General features: G+C 35.1%; 1 protein-coding gene across 3 annotated transcripts in view; it reads left to right on the top strand.

Moving 5' to 3' along the window:
- The window catches only part of LOC107752757 (arf-GAP with SH3 domain, ANK repeat and PH domain-containing protein 2-like), an 86,916-nt gene that overhangs the window by 62,704 nt on the left and 7,265 nt on the right, over positions 1–16,947 (top strand). For 2 of the 3 annotated variants that reach the window (XM_016568803.1, XM_016568801.1), the window contains exons 8-22: positions 1,155–1,230; positions 1,360–1,446; positions 2,521–2,529; positions 3,037–3,140; positions 3,341–3,410; positions 4,659–4,746; positions 9,192–9,240; positions 9,908–10,074; positions 11,445–11,578; positions 12,041–12,135; positions 12,222–12,411; positions 14,154–14,239; positions 14,452–14,567; positions 15,770–15,837; positions 15,933–16,040. In XM_016568803.1, coding sequence (XP_016424289.1) covers positions 1,155–1,230; positions 1,360–1,446; positions 2,521–2,529; positions 3,037–3,140; positions 3,341–3,410; positions 4,659–4,746; positions 9,192–9,240; positions 9,908–10,074; positions 11,445–11,578; positions 12,041–12,135; positions 12,222–12,411; positions 14,154–14,239; positions 14,452–14,567; positions 15,770–15,837; positions 15,933–16,040 — 1,447 coding nt within the window. The remainder of the gene's footprint in view (positions 1–1,154; positions 1,231–1,359; positions 1,447–2,520; positions 2,530–3,036; positions 3,141–3,340; positions 3,411–4,658; positions 4,747–9,191; positions 9,241–9,907; positions 10,075–11,444; positions 11,579–12,040; positions 12,136–12,221; positions 12,412–14,153; positions 14,240–14,451; positions 14,568–15,769; positions 15,838–15,932; positions 16,041–16,947) is intronic. The other variant, XM_016568802.1, reaches the window with a different exon arrangement.

The following is a 16,947-nucleotide window of genomic DNA, read 5'->3' as shown; positions in this document are numbered from 1 at the left end:
TGACGTTGCTAGCGGAAGCGCAAGTGTCTGAGAGTGCAAGTCTGAGAGTGCAAGTGCAAGGCTGCAGCCAGACCCTTCTCCAAATTGTAGTTTCAGTGCAGCTTCAAAGGGCTCTGCAGGATCCCAGCTGAGGAATAAGGGTATTTTCTAGAGAAACAATCTGTCATTTTCTAAAAAAAAAATAATAATAAATACATAAATATATATATATATATATATATATATATACCTTTTAACCACAAATGCTCATCTTGCACTAGCTTAGAATGTACATACTACTACTACTAGTCTACTACTCCTAAAATGATAAAACTTCTATTTAAAACTTACATTTCTTCCATGTTTTAATAATAAAAGAAAAAGTTTGTTTAATTAAAATATAAATAAAATTAATGTTTTATGCTTTCATTGGATAACCAGAAAAAGTTAAATACACAATGCAGAATATCTTAGGGGGAAAAAAAAACATGTCAAAAGCCTACTTTAAGAATACATTTTAATAAGTTAAATTGTTTTTATCTATTCAAATAATTAGTCATGCTAAAACAAAGAATTTGGTAAAAATAAAACATGGTGTGAAAAAATAAATAAAACATGAAAATAAAACATTTCATAGGGCCCTAAACATGTAATTTTTGTTAAACTTTTAATAAATTGATGTGAAATTGTATAAGTTTCATGATTTTAATTCATTAGACATGCTTTTTGATTAATATTTAATTTAACTGTTAAAAAGGATTAAAGAAAAACATTTCTTCGACTTCACGCATTACGTAATCATGTTGGAAAGGTCAAGCGTGACGTAGGCGGAAGTAGTACTGTAGTCCGGACTCGGATCGCAGAGCTAGTGCAAGTCAAGCATTTGTGGTTAAAAAGTATATACATTTTTATAGAAAATGACTGATCGTTTCTCTAAATGAGACCCTTATTCCTCGGTTGGGATCCTGTAGAACCCTTTGAAGCTCCATTGAAACTGCAATTTGGACCTTCAACCCGTTGGGTCCCTGTTGAAGTCTACTATATGGAGAAAAATCCTGGAATGTTTTCCTCAAAAACCTATGTTGTTCCAATGTTGTTTTTATCACGTCTTCAACTAAAATGGAGCGTGTGTTTAATTATTTGGAAATTAACTGGCGTTATGTCTTCTGTCATAGCTTCTTTCAGGATGGTCTCAAAGCAGTGGACAACCTCAAACCCTCAATAGAGAAACTCGCCACAGACTTGCACTCGGTGAGAGATTTTTCAAAGCTGAAACACTGACATGCCAGCCTTATACTGGCTCACACCACTGATCTCTAGGTCAATTCTCATTTTTACCTTCACAAAACCTTCTGTTTCCACTGCTGGTTGTGTGTTCAGATCAAACAGGTACAGGATGAAGAACGCAGGCAGCTAACCCAGTTACGGGACGTGTTAAAGACCGCTCTGCAAGTGGAGCAGAAGGAGGTTAGTCCTTTCTCAAATCAGATCCCACGCAATTCGCAGCAATTTACAAACCACAGCACTATTCACAGTGCGTTTATAGCTCAGTTTGAAGTGTGTCTAAATTAAAATGGTTTAAGTCTACTGCTCAGTAAACACTGAATGGGGAAACTGGTCATCAGCCTCTACTTTACTCTACATCAGTCAATTTTCACACCCTCTTAAGCTTTAGTCACTCTCAAGACATTTAAGTGTTTCCTCAATCAAGTAGCTTTGGCATATATGATTACAGACATTAAGAGATTACACACATTTAATCTAAATGCAAATAATCAGAAGTTAACAATCCTCTTAACTCCACGTGAACAAGTAAGAGTTTAATTTGTCTCACCATCTGGGTTACACATGACATCCCTGTTTATTACAGGAGTGCACACTATATCTGTGATCATAGTGGTTTCGGTCAATCAGTCAATCTGTTTATTTGTTCATGTATTTATTTATTTATTGCCCACCTTCCTATTTTATTTTACTAACAGCCTTGTTTACTATAGGAGTACACTATATTTGTGATCATACTGTTTTCGACCTATTTTATATTTTATTTTATTTTATTTTATTTTGTTTTATTTTATTATTTATTTTTAATATTTTTTTATTTTATCTTTGGCCTTGTTTACTTTAGGATTACACAATATATATATATGTGATCATTGGTTTCGGTCAAATTAATTGATTATTATTATTTTTTTTAATTATCTATCTATCGCACAATATTGCTCAAAATCGAATTGATTTTGGCCACAATTATTGATTTTTTTTTTTTTCCAATAGGCACTGCATACTTTTTTCCGTAGGCATCATAGACTTATTTGGATGATATTGGCTCATTTTTTCAATTTCTGGCTGCATACTCTAGATTTCTTTTAATTCATTATTAGCCATAGCATAAAAATAACTGGCCATTGATATCACACAATGTTTGATACATTCTTACAGTATATAGCAATGTTGTTTTAGTGTGCAAAATGTTTTTTGTAACCTGTCTGAAGAATGCTCTCTTCTCTTCTTTAATGCTACCGTCCTTTGGCAACGAAGTCTAGGAGAGTAAGTGTCTGCTTGGTATACATGATCATACTTGCGCATTTGCCATTTCCTGGAATTGTCTGCAAAATGTAAAAGAAAAGAAAAAACAAACATGCAATGCAGATTAATTAAATTTAAGGCTCTTGAGTGCAGTTCATACAATGTTGCGGCTGATGTCTTTTATCCAACCCTGAGTGATGTGGCACTATATTTAAGCTGAGCTTTATACAGCACACACCGTCAAAATACAGCCCATTTTGGCTTTCGTCCAACTCAAAACATTAGTACTAAAAATGGCAGTGTTCTCATTACTGGCTCAGAGCCTTGTGTTCCAAAGCAGTGCGTTTCCAAATGAGCTCAGCTCCCTGGGGACGCTTGAAACCCACTGCTCCCATTTCCTCACTGAAGTGACAACACTGCCATACAAAAACACTGCTTTTCACTTCCTCTGACTGCTGACATGCCAGTGTTTCACTGCTGCTGTGTGTACAGAGAATACATTTACATTCTGTTCTGTTCTCCTCATAGGACTCACAGGTTAGACAGAGCGCCACCTACAGTCTGCACCAACCCCAGGGTAACAAAGAACACGGGACGGAGCGCAGCGGGAACCTTTACAAGAAGAGTGATGGGTAATCATATTTTGACATCACATAACATAGTGTTATCAACTTGTGGAAAATGGGCATCCTATGACCCCTTTAAAAAGCCATACAGTGAGTTAATGCACATTTGTTACAATGACTAAAGTCCGTCCTGCATAATTTATCACGTATTTAACGCTTAAATAGTCATTGATGTGGCTTTTACTGTTTCCTGCCTACTTCCTCAGGCTGCGGAAAGTGTGGCAGAAGAGAAAGTGCACGGTGAAGAATGGTTATTTGACCATCTCGCACGGGACGGTACGTAACCTACCTCTGACATTCTTTATGACTGATTAGTTTTCATGTTAGTGTACATGCACTAACATATGGGTGGTTGAAATGTCAAGTGGAGCAGTGACAGCAGTGTCCTGCGGTGTAACTTGCAATTTTAATGGGGTTGGGCATAAGGATCTTCCCCCTCGGTCCGTTCGCCGTGGGGCCCCCTTAAGCGTGGTGCCCGGTGCAACCGCACCAGTTGCACCCCCCTAAGGATGGCCCTAGGTCTCGGAAGCAGTTGATATTGGATTGAAATGGGGAAAAAAGTGATAAAATATAATTATTGTTATGATATTAACAATAAAAAAAAGTATTATTTCCTTTTTTTTAAATAATCATTATGAGTTATTATGATAATTATTATTTATGCCATCATGTTAATTGAGACCACAGGGAATATTCATGCTTTAAAAATGAATTTTTCACACCGTAAGTGCATTTAAGTGAAGGCTAAAATGGTGATTTAAAAATAGTAAATAAATGTATTAATTAAAAGGGGACAAGCCACAGCACCTGCGATATACTTATCTTTGATAAATCATGCAGTTTCCTCAGCCTTCTAAGTCGAAGTCTTTCAGCCTTCAACCCGAGCCTCTCAGTGAACATCATTAGTCATTTAACTGTCTTTTCCAGAGGCATTTCCTTTGGCCTCAGTGTTGTTCAGATCTGAAAACTTTCCTTGTCACCAAGACAACTAGTGAGAGGATAACAGGAAGTGTAGAATAAAAGAGCAATTCAGTAGCTGCTTTTGTACACCTTGTGCTGGAGCACATCAGCATCAGACTGGCCTGATTGTGAAACTTTAGGACGTTCTTGCTGTGGCTGATTCTCAATTTCTCAATGTAGAGTATATGTATGGAAAAAGAGAGCCAAATACATTTACATTTATGAAGGGATTTACAAGGTGTTTTGGGATCTGTTTTAGGACCATTAGGTTTTTTTTTAATACATGATTTCCATGTAATTTTTCTTGTTAGATTTTCATTACTATAAAAGTAATTTTTCTGTGTTAAAATAAATGCTGTAATTTAATGATTTAAAAAAATTGTCAGTGTAAATTAAACTCCGTAAACTCAAAAACAGAAAGAAATACGACCTGTACGTGTTCTTTCTAAGTTTTAACACTAAATCATAGTATTAGGCTTGTATGTTGAGATGAGTGTAACTGTTGCTCTATATCTCTTTCTCTCTCTCTTTCTTTCTCTTCTCTCCTCTCTCTCCGTGTCTCAGGCTAACAGACCTCCTGCCAAACTCAATCTTCTCACCTGTCAAGTGAAGCACAACCCAGAGGAGAAGAAAAGTTTTGACCTCATCTCCCGTACGGTTACACCTGTCACCGTTACTTCACACACATTTATAAATCTGATATGGGAGCTCTGTAAAACTTAATTAAAGTTTGGCTGCTAAAGACGTAACTGAGAACATTGAGGGCAAAAATGTTAGAGCAGCAGTACAGAAAAAAGTAGGAGAATTAAGTTGTTTTGAGGTTTATATTAAGAGAATCCTAATCAATCAACTGAAAGTCTATTTTTGATCTTTTAAATGATCAGAAATATAATTAAAACGAATAAATTAGTAAAAAAAATAAAACATATATGTATATAATTATTTATATGTTATATTTGGTTTAGAGGTCGACCACATACATATGTTATTGATATTGTATGTGTACTCTCACACTTTATTTGCTTCTATTTTTGAACACTGCATGATTATCTAATCAAAAAAAAAATCGTACTGTATAATGGCAGCGGACCCTTCTCAGCCACTCCAGCAACGGACGCAACCCGGAAAACTATTGGCATTGATTTTTGCCGATAACCAATAGTTCCGCCAATCAACTATCGGTGCTGATTAATCGGCAAAACCGATGAATCGGTCGACCTCTAATTTGGTTGTATTTGTTTTATCAGACATTAATTATGAATTTGTTTATATACTGTATAATTGGAGAGTTTGTAGGAGGAAAATTCCCCAACACTATATAGTATAGAGCCTTGCAGTTCTGTGGCTTGTAGAGTTTCGTTGTAACATTCAAGGCTACAGAGTAACAGAGTGTTGTTGTTGTTATCTGAGGAAGTAGTGGCTGAGGAAACACTGGCCCTGGCTGAGGGATTTTCTCCCATGTTCCTGTGCTTCCTTTAACATCTCATCTAACCACAGGAAACTAATGCCTGAGAGAAAAACAAGTTCAGTTTTATGTGTCCCTCCATGAGTGGGAGTATTTGAGCTTATCTTGCATGTCCCATCCTCTTATGTTTTTTCCAGTCTTCCTCATTCCAAATGAATTGTCACAGTGTCACTCTAGTTTTCCTCTCCGTTAACCAGCACAACTTTATTCATCAGACTATCAGTGGTGTTATTGTGAACTCAGCTAAAACCATTACCATAATTTTTATCAATTGAAATAAAGCTGAAATAAAATAAAATATAAAAATTAGATGAAAAACCTAAACTTGGATATATTAGAAATAAAATATAAACAGAAATAAATACTAAAATGACTAAAACTAAAACTGAAAAAATAAAAACGAAATATTAAAAAAATTATACAAATGATAAAAGCACATAAAAATATTAAAACTTAAAATACAATTAAAATTGAAAATATAAAAAATACTAGGGATGCACCGATGTATCGGCTGCCGATATTTATCGGCCGATTTTTGATTATTTTAAAGCCGGAAAAAAAGTCGGAAATAGCATGAAAAGGGCCGATACCGATGGTTTATTAATTAACTGCATGGAGACAACGAGTTGCATGTCTGTTGCATAATCCAACGTTTTTCTCTGGGCAAAATTATTAAATGCTTGCCAAAACAAAATAAAATCTGTACAAAATATAATTTGTCAGACGGCATAGTACGGCCATATGCAAACGTGACGCTGACGCATCCAACGAGTGAAATGCACGCTCTCAGCTGTAAATTCATCATAGGTAATTCCCAATGGCAATTCCCCGAAAGGAATATATAGGCCTATAGACAAAATATATTTCACTTAAATCATTAACAGATTAACAAAACGAAAGAAAAAAATTGTGCTGAGTTTCGGATAATTGTAACGCGCTCCGAAGTTCACTGGAAAAAAATTAGATGGTAGAAAGCAGTTTTCTTTATTTTTTCAAAAGCCTTACAATTTTGAATGATGTTTTGCTTCCAACTCTATGACAAACCAGCGTTGGTATGACCATAAATTACGGAGTAACAGTTGGAAAAACAATGCGTCGGTGCATCAGATTGCGTCGGTGCCTCATGAACATACAACAAATTTTTGCTAATTTGACATCGCAGCCTGTTCATTATCAAAATAAAATACAGTTAAAGAAACATAAAAAGTTACACTGCTCAATTTAAATAGTTCGTAGTACAGTCTGTGCCCTTCAGTGTGACCAGCCCATGCCTCACTGCTGATATAGCCTATATGTGAAGCATGATGTTTTACGTCGATAATGCGAGTGAAGAACAAAGCCTATAGTTTACATAATAAACAATAGGTTAGCATCCAGATACTTCACGAATATGGAAACATTTAGATTCGTGCAGAATGAGAGAGGTAGGCTTCAGTTTCGTTTTTAAATTAATTCGTTTTGGCTTGACGCTTATATTTAGCCTAAATACAACTTTATAGGATTTGTTGTGGAGAGAAGGGATCTAAAATAGCCTAATTGTGTTTGTAATTTTGCTTTTATTTACCATTATTTTAGCCTACATTATTTCTGAATGTAATAATAAAATGCAATGTTCAGCCTACTAATTTAGACAGTTTTTTTCCTCTCAAAATTAACGCTTATAGGAGTAGCGTTTTTTTTTTTATCCAGGCTGAAATATTTTTAAATATCTTGAAAAAAAATTTTTTTATGTAATGTTTTTATTGCGTTGACAGTTTTTTCTTTAATACATTTGGCCTTTGGTAAATCTAGAAAAGATGATGCTGTATTGGCTATGACTAAGAGAGATCATTCAAGACTCTCTTCATGATTCTTTTTCTTTTTGAGTAAATTAAACGCTGTACTTTATTATTATTATTATTGGCAAAGAAAAAGTAAAAAAAATAACGTTATTAACCGGTATGTTTTCTACTCAAAGCGGTTTCATAGAGGAACGCAGGAACAGAAACGTTCAAATACCGATTCTGCTCTGAGTGAACCAATCTTATTTTTTTCTCGTTTTTAAGCCCTGCTTTATGCAATTGACCAATATCAGTAACGGAATCGGCCAATACTTGTTTGTTAAAATCGATATCGGCCAAAAAAAATCCTATCGGTGCATCCCTAAAAAAATATATAAATCTTTGAATCTAGTTTCAAATATTAGTAAATACTATAATAGTATATAATAATAATAATAAAATAACTACTTATTATTTTGCCCACAAGATTTTGTGGCAAGTTCCGTAAGACAAATTATGAATGTTATAAAAGCAAGTTAAGTTGGAGCAGTGTTGGGAAGGTTACTTTGGAAATGTAATAGGTTACGGATTAAAAATGTAACAAGTAGTGTAATTATTTCAATTATTTGATTAAAGCAATGTAACTGATTACATTTGATTACTTTTTGATTACTTTGCTTAATTTCTAACAATTTTTTTCAATCGTTAATAATTTTCAAAAATTTAAACCAGGCAAGGGTTAACTTTACAGAAGTACTTAACACTGATTATTGTTAGACTTTCAAAATCTTTCATCACTTAAGATTATAATAATTAAATTTTTAAGCATAGCCACCACAAAACTTTAGCACCTCTTTTTACTTTGAGATTTTTCTGAGATCTTCTCAGACAGGTTGTAGCCTAAAGCTTTCAGCACCAATGTGGATTCGGCAGATGTGGTGTGCTGCAAATTCAAACAAGAGAACCAATCAAAAGGCCCAGAATAGCATCGCTTTACCAAATGGCCTTTAAATGGCAGGAGGCATCGTGCACATCAAATCAGGAAAAGCAACAAATTTATATTATTCAACATATCCTAGCTTTTTACAGAAAATATTCAGATGTAACCTCCTTTGTGTTGGCACCAATAGCCTCGTGGGCAGTGCACCGACATATAGTGCCATTGTACTTCAGGCGTCCCGAGTTCGAGTCCTGGCTCGCAGACCTTTCACGATCCTGTCTAGCTACTATCCTATCAAAATAAAGGCAAAAACGCCATTAATAAATCTTAAAACAAAGATGTAATCCCCTTTGTAATTGTTAACATTTTCATAAGTAACTAATTTAATTTAAACATTTTTCCCAGTAACTGTAACAGATTACAGTTACATTTACTTTGTTATTAAATTACGTAATGCCTTTACATGTTGCTAGTTACTTTCCAACAGTGGTTGCCAGGACAACTGAAAAGGCCTGTGACAACATTTAATACAAAGCACTGTCTATATACAGTGCATCAGGTGATGTAGGAAACATAAAGATGTCACAATTTTGCAACGAAAATGTAACAATATTTGGGCCATGTCTGTTTTTTTTGGTACAGATCCATCTGAAAAGGGATCATTACTCAAGGCTAGAAAACACTACACAACTAGTTTCGATTTGCAGTCTGAACAAGTCAACTCTAGTTGCTAAAAGTCATATCCAGTCTGCAGATTTCAGTTAACAGATTTCACAGACAGCACATCAATTTATGATGGGCACAGTAATATAGGGATGGACAAAATATAGGGCTCTAAACAGATCTATTATTGTCAAACGTTTACCTGTTTTCTCCAAGGTCTATTTGTGCTTTCATCTAACAAAGTCTTTCTGTTCTTCTTTCACTCTTAGATGACAGAACGTATCATTTCCAGGCAGAGGATGAGCCAGAGTGTCAAATGTAAGTGTGTTTGTCTGCGCGTCCCTGCTCTGTTTTCTGAGGAAACCTGTCATAGGGACATTCCCTACAGTTTTAGGGAATAACTAACTGAAAGTACCAAAATACTGCAGCTCTTCCAGTAATTAGCTGTTTTTCCCCAACTGAGGGCAGCTGGACAGTCATCAAACTAGACTTGGAAAAATCTGATTAATTTAATCCTGTTTAAAAAATGATTTGAATCATCATTTGTTTGTGTTCCTTGAACTCCTTGCAAAGCACATCACTTCTTTTTTTTTTGTAGTAAAATAAATAGTTATTATTCTTCTGTATTTATTTTTTTTTAGTATGAAATTATCTGTATTTATATATTAAGTTTGAAACTGTCCCTCTAATTAATATCCTGGTTATTTTTGTGACAGATAAATACTGCATAATTGTGGATAATCATTAATAAAAATGGTTCCCCCTTAACTTGAACATAGTTAGCTACTTTTTGCTAGTTGCGTCTAGTGTAGTGAACTGCTGTTTGAGACTGTAGTTGAACTACTTCAAATTGAGTCGCTACAGATTCAAAGAATCTTCCCCAGCCTTGATTCCCTACAATGCTCTAAAAGCTGTTACTGTAAGTAGAATCAGTGCTCTGTGTTTCTTACTCCTCATGATCTCTATGCGTCTCTTCTCTTCTCAGATGGATCTCAGTGCTGCAGAACAGCAAGGAGGAGGCGCTCAACAACGCCTTTAAGGGTGACCAGCATGTTGGCGAGAACAACATCGTGCAGGAGCTGACCAAGGCCATCCTCGGTGAGGTCAAGCGGATGGCGGGTAACGACGTCTGCTGTGACTGCGGAGCTCCCGGTGAGTGACCTGGAAACTGACAGGAAGGAGGAAGTGGAGAAAGAAAGAGGGAGGGGGGTCTGTTTTGAATTGGCTCACAGGAAGAACAAAGTGGAAACTGGTAGTAAAGGAACTCTGTTATAAGGATTGAATTTGCATAGGCTGCTCTGTTTGGACCAGTCAGGTACTTGACAAGACAACAAGGTTGACAAGACAACAACAGCATGCCAAAACTTTGTTGTTATTATTATTATTATTATTATTAATAATAATAATGCATTTATTAAATATGTTTTACAATAATAATAATAAAATGATAATAATAAAATAATAAAACAAAAATAATAATAATAATTGTTGTTATTATTATAGAATTTAATGTATTTAATATAATGACATTTTTTAACAATTTATTCTTATATTATTATTATTATATTTAATTTGTTCAGTTTAATTTGTTCATTTATTATTATTATGATTATTGTTATTGTTATTATTATTATTATATTATTATTATATTAAATAATAAATAATAATAAATACATCAATGAAATAATTATATAATGTAATGAATTTGTAAAATAGTATTGTAACATACTTATGTTAATTATAATATAATTATACAATTATTATTATTGTTGTTGTTGTTGTTAAATAACTTCTGCTTGTTCTTAAAAGCTGAATAATTCTAAATGAACTCTGTATTTTGACAGGAAAATAAAACAAAGAATATGGTTTACATGTAGTGCGTTGGTTCAGCGTGGTATGCAAGACTCTCGCTCTCTCTCTTTGCATGTGTGAGAAACACAGCGCTATCAGTAAAGCGACGGCGAGTCGTGCGCCTTCACACTAGTTTACGGTACGTCAAATACAGGTGCGCTGCGTGCTACATACTGCGCATCCATTGAGTACATGACATGATCCATTGAGCGCATCCAATTGGTACAGATCGCTTGACGGAGAGCGAAACTCTCAAGCGCTCAGTCAGCGTGTTTATCGAGTGAAAATCTGTGTTGAATGCCTCTCACACACATACTGGCGTGTAAAATCTAAGAATTTATTAGCCAATGGCTAATGTTAGACATTATTTAGTCGCCCAGAGTAAGATTTAGTCGCATATGCGAGTGATTTACTCGCAATGTAGAGGGTTGAACTTCCCAAAATATTTTTTAGATCAAGAAACTTTTTCAAGCTCGATTAAGATTTTAGAGCATATGTGTTAACTGCTAGCTCCAGCAATCTGCATAATTGATCATAAAACTCTACTTGTCATGCATTGTGGGAATGAGGACAAGCTGTTTCATCTTTTGTAAAATGTCACACATTCTTGATTGACAGCCTCTGTTAAAGCTGTTCAAGCATTTTTTTCTCTCACTCTCATTCTCCCTCAGGCCCCACGTGGCTCTCCACCAACCTGGGCATCCTGACGTGTATCGAGTGTTCAGGGATCCACCGAGAGCTGGGCGTACACTACTCCAGAATCCAGTCACTAACACTAGATGTTCTCAGCACCTCAGAGCTCTTGGTTAGTGTTTGATCTTTGATTTCACAGAGTGCATCTCCACAGATTCCCCAGCACTGCTGCTGTAAGCCTCAAATTGGGTTTATTTATTTCATTTGCACTGGATTTCTTTGATTCAGCCTTCATGCTTGAAATTTTTATGGGGTTAGCTCAAATCACTTGTGCTCTTTGGGAGCATGCATGATTTCAGACCAAAGCATTTTTGGCCAGCAATTTAGGATCATTAAAGCAATTACACAAGACTGCAAAACTGTTAGCCACAGTGAGAAAGGCTCGCGTCTCTGATTGAAAGCCAAGATACACTGTTAGGCTGATTGAGATATTATGAAGTAGCAAAAAAGATCAAATGGACCCTAAATAAATGCGTTAAGTCTGTTTGTTGGTACTTTAGAGTTGCAAAATGCAATTAGTTTTGCACCACTCTTGATTTTGTGTTTGCGTCTGTGTTTGTGTTGTGGTGTTAAGCTGGCCAAGAACGTGGGGAATGCTGGGTTTAATGAGATCATGGAAGCATGTCTGACAGCAGAAGATGTAATCAAACCAAATCCGACCAGTGACATGTAAGCCAAGATTTGTCATCACCTTATATCATTATACAAATTTATATTGTATCGTTGTACTTATTTAATTCCCTGTAATGGCACAGGCAGGCGAGGAAAGACTTCATCATAGCTAAATACACAGAGAAGCGCTTTGCTCATAAGAAGTGTCCAGACGCGCTGTCCAAACTGCACACGCTCTGTGACGCTGTGAAGGCCCGGGACATTTTCTCTCTCATCCAGGTCTATGCTGAGGGTGTGGACCTAATGGAGCCCATTCCTCTGGCCAATGGCCATGTGAGTGTTTTTCCCATCTCAACTTGGATTGGATAGGAGTTATTCAGTTGTGGATTTAATTTATACTTTTAAGTGATGTTCAAATAAAAAAAAATAAAAAAAATATGAATAATAAATTATTATTATTAAAAACACAGTAATAAATTATTTATTTTTATTTGAACTTCATAAATAAATGAAACATGTATTGCATAATTATATTTATAAAAAATATATTTATAATTAATATATTTGTAAAAAAATAAATAATTAAATGAAATAATTAAAAGTTTTTTTAATTATAATAATTAAATGATTTTTATTTGAACATCCCTTAAAAGTAAAAAATTAAATCCACATTAACTTTATATATAAACCACAGGGAAAGAAGATATATATATTTTCCTGTGGTTGTATGGTAAATGTAGATTTTTACTTTGAAATGAAGTTGAAGTACAAATATTTCTACATTATTTAGTTATTTATTTATTAATTATTTTATACACACACATTTAAATGAAGTTCAAATAAAGTAATTTAAATATTTTTTATTATTTAAAAAAACACTACTTTAATGCGATCCCCTGAAATCACAGTAGATATTTATCCTTTTGTTTAGTTTAATGTGTATTTAGTTACTATTTTGACATTCAAGGTAAAACCATTAAAGGGTTAGTTCACCCAAAAAGGAAAATTAGCCCATAAATTACCTCAAGTCATCCTAGGTGTATATGACTTTCTTCTTTCAGACGAATCCAGTCGGAGTTATATAAAAAATTGTCTTTGATCTTTCAAGCTGTTTAATGCCACTCAGCGGGTGTTGCATGCATCAGTCCAAAAGAAGTTAAATAAAAAGCACATCCATCCATAAAAAAAAAGTGTCTCACACAGCTCCGGGGGGTGAACAAAGGCCTCCTGTAGCGAATCGATGGGTTTTTGTAAGAAAAATATCCATATTCAAAACGTAATAATCACTTTAATCTAGCTTGCGCTCACTGTTGTACACGGAAGCAGCTCCGGGCGAATGACGTATGAGTTCAGCGTTGCACATGCGTCAGAAGTGACGAACGCGGAAGAGCAGGGGAGAGATCAAAACAAAACACCGGTCACTAATTAGAAGTACAAAACGAGGATTTGTAAAAAAGAATGTCTGAGGATTTCGATATAAGCCAAGAGGAGACTGGTTTTCCTTTGCTAAAGTAAGGAAACTTTGCTTCCTTTGCTCCTGTTAACAAATGAAAGATCAAAGACAATTTTTTATATAACTCCCGACTGGATTCGTCTGAAAGAAGAAAGTCATATACACCTAGGATGACTTGAGGGTGAGTAATTTATGGGCTAATTTTCATTTTTGGGTGAACTAACCCTTTAAGTATTAAAAATAATAAATAACACACTGTTTGAATCCGATGCCTTATTTATTTATTATGAATTTACAGTTGTAATCATTACTGTGATATTTCATAGAAAAATTTGGTTACCATACTATCAGTATTTTTTGTGCAGAAAATTTATGTGCTTTTGAGTGTAATAAATATTTTAGTTTCACATGAATACCTGACATTGTATCAAACTGAACAGACAACATTTCTGTGAAAGGTTACGTGCTGTTGTGTACTCATGGTTCATCCACATACGATATGTCCAAAATATTATGATCTGTTCAAACACGAGGAGCTCTTATACACAAACCCAAACAGTAAAACAGTCTAAACATGTCATGTTGTTTGTTTGTTTCTTTCTTGTTTGGTTTGCTGTGGTAGGAACAAGGTGAGACGGCCCTTCATCTGGCCGTGAGACTGGTGGACAGAACCTCTCTTCACATCGTCGACTTCCTCACCCAGAACAGGCAAGACCCAGACAGCCGAGAACACCTTTCCCAAGTTTATTTCCCTTGTTTGCTGACCGATGCTCCCCCACAACTAAATCTGATTGAACGGCTTTTTTGACCAAAGCTATTTAAAAGTGCTGGTTTTGAAGGCTACAGAGCTGTGGCTGGAATGGAAACTTGAGATCGAGTGTTTTCTAAATAGGCAAAATTGTGTTTGTTTCTCCCCACAGTTTAAACCTGGATAAGCAAACGGCTAAAGGAAGCACAGCGCTGCATTACTGCTGCCTGACGGACAACAGCGAGTGTCTCAAACTGCTGCTGAGAGGAAAAGCCTCTATTGACATCGGTATGCAGCAAATGAAATCTCCTGACTTAGTCCCTGTTGAAACAGGAAGTTTGGGTGTGACGTTTCGACGGGGTCTCTTTAAGGATTCCGAGACTCCTTGTTTTGTCTGGTGGATGTTCTCACACTATGTTCTTACTTTGACTGCTGGGAGAAGTTAGTTTGGTGATTGGAGAGGGTTTGTAATTCTGTCCACCAACAATGGGAAGTAAAGATAACTGAGCCATATGTGGCCTAGTGGTTTGTATGTGGGAGGGGGAATCTGTACCAGGGAATCTCCTCTCTCAGATCCCTGCCAGCATCTATTGTGAGCAAGCTGTCTGGATAGACTTGGCTTTGTCTTGTCTGTAAAATAAAATCCAATACAGGAAGCCAAGAGTACAGAATGTGGTGGGAAGATGCGAAGGACGTTCTTATCCTTCCAGGTAGGGATGCACCGATACCACTTTTTCCAGTACTCGCCCGATACCGATACTTTTATTTTTTTTTGTACTTGCCCATACCGATATTTTTATTGCATTTGTAAATTTTTTCAATATTGGGTACAGAAACAAAAAGAGTATGTATAATGTTAGTTGGTTAACTTCATTTATCAAATAGATACAGTCAAACCAAAATTTATTCAGACACCTTCAACATTTCTCACATTATCACAGTTTATTCGCTATAGTTTCGAAAATGGTAATAAAATATGACAAGAACTCGGAGTTAAACTGTGTCAGAACAAATTCAGCTTGATAATGCTAGATAACTTTGATAGAAAGGTATGTAATGGATTACAATCAACCAAAAATTATTCAGACTGCTGTTAGTATGACTATATTTACACAACTATCAATACTTAGTCGGGCAACCCTTAGCCTTAATGACAGCCACTCTGCGTGCTTTGCTTATCAGCTCGCACACGCCAGCTATACAGGCCTTAATACAGAATTTTAACATTATATTCATTGCATACATATACTTCGTAGACATCCTTAATCTCTAATAACTCCATTCTGCTGTCTGTTGTTCTGTTGTCGGTGTTTCTTTGTCTGAATACGGCACTTATCGCATGCTGTGTGGTATCGGCGTTTGGTATCGGGGCATTTTAATGAGTACGAGTACGAGTACGAGTACAGGAGCTCAGTATCGGGCCCGATACCTACTTCCAGGCTTATAAAATGTATCAAACCAATGTGTTCTGTGTTTCTGTGTGTGTTTAGCGAATGAGGCTGGTGAGACGCCGCTGGACATCGCCAGGAGACTCAAACACCTGCAGTGTGAGGAACTGGTGAGCCGTCATATCATATATACAACATCCTTGTAGATTAATGTGAGCGATAGCTGCTAAGAAGTGTTGGCTTATGATCTGTGTCGGCCTGTTAGCTGAACCAGGCACTTGCAGGGAAGTTCAACGCTCATGTGCATGTGGAGTACGAGTGGAGACTTCAGCATGAAGACCTGGACGAGAGTGATGAAGATCTGGATGAGAAGGTGAGGAGGAACTCAGAGACTGTCTACGTTGCATTAGATTATGCCTTGTGACAAGTGTGTGTGTGTTTGTTTAGATATTTAATAAAATATGTAGATATTTACTAATAGATTATGCTTCATTTAGTGTGTGTAGATATTTAGTAATATTTAATACATAGTAAGTAACAATGTATTTAATTTAAAAGCATTTTAAATTAAACATTTATTGTAGCAGGGTAGATTAAAGATAGAGTAAAAAACAAGTAAAAAACAATCAAGGCATGTTTTCAAAAATGTTTTTGGGTAAATGAACACAAGAAAGTATTATATTTTATTATTTTCATTTATATACACTAATCTAATAATACATTGTAATATAGAGCAATTTTTGAGCAATGTAAACAAATCAGTTTTGAATCAGTTCACTTAACCACTTTGCTATTCCTGTTTTTTTTTTTTGTCTTTTTTTTTTTGAATGTGGATTTAATTTATACTTCGAATTTAAATGAAAATAAAACAAAAAATATTTAAAGATATAAAGCGAAATGGGTTGCACTTTATTTTAGGGGTAGGTTCAGGGTTAGTACCTAGTTATTGTAATTACTAGTGCTGTCAAACGATTAATTGCATCCAAAATAAGAGTTTTTGTTTACATAATATATGTGTGTGTACTGTGTATATTTATTATGTATATATAAATACACACACATGCATGTATATATTTAAGAAAAATATGTTACGTTTATATATTAAATATATTTATATATGATATAATTTATATGAATATAAATATATACATGTAAATATATTTTCAAAATATATGCTGTTTGTGTGTGTCTTTATATATACATAATAAATATACGTACACACATATAATATGTAAACAAATACTTTTATTTTGGATGCGATTAATCGTGATTAATCATTT

Source organism: Sinocyclocheilus rhinocerous, unplaced genomic scaffold, assembly GCF_001515625.1.
Source record: "Sinocyclocheilus rhinocerous isolate Xijiao unplaced genomic scaffold, SAMN03320098_v1.1 scaffold61, whole genome shotgun sequence".
Lineage (NCBI taxonomy): Eukaryota > Metazoa > Chordata > Actinopteri > Cypriniformes > Cyprinidae > Sinocyclocheilus > Sinocyclocheilus rhinocerous.
Note: the sequence above shows the minus strand (reverse complement) of the source record. Positions and strands in the feature narration are given on the sequence as shown.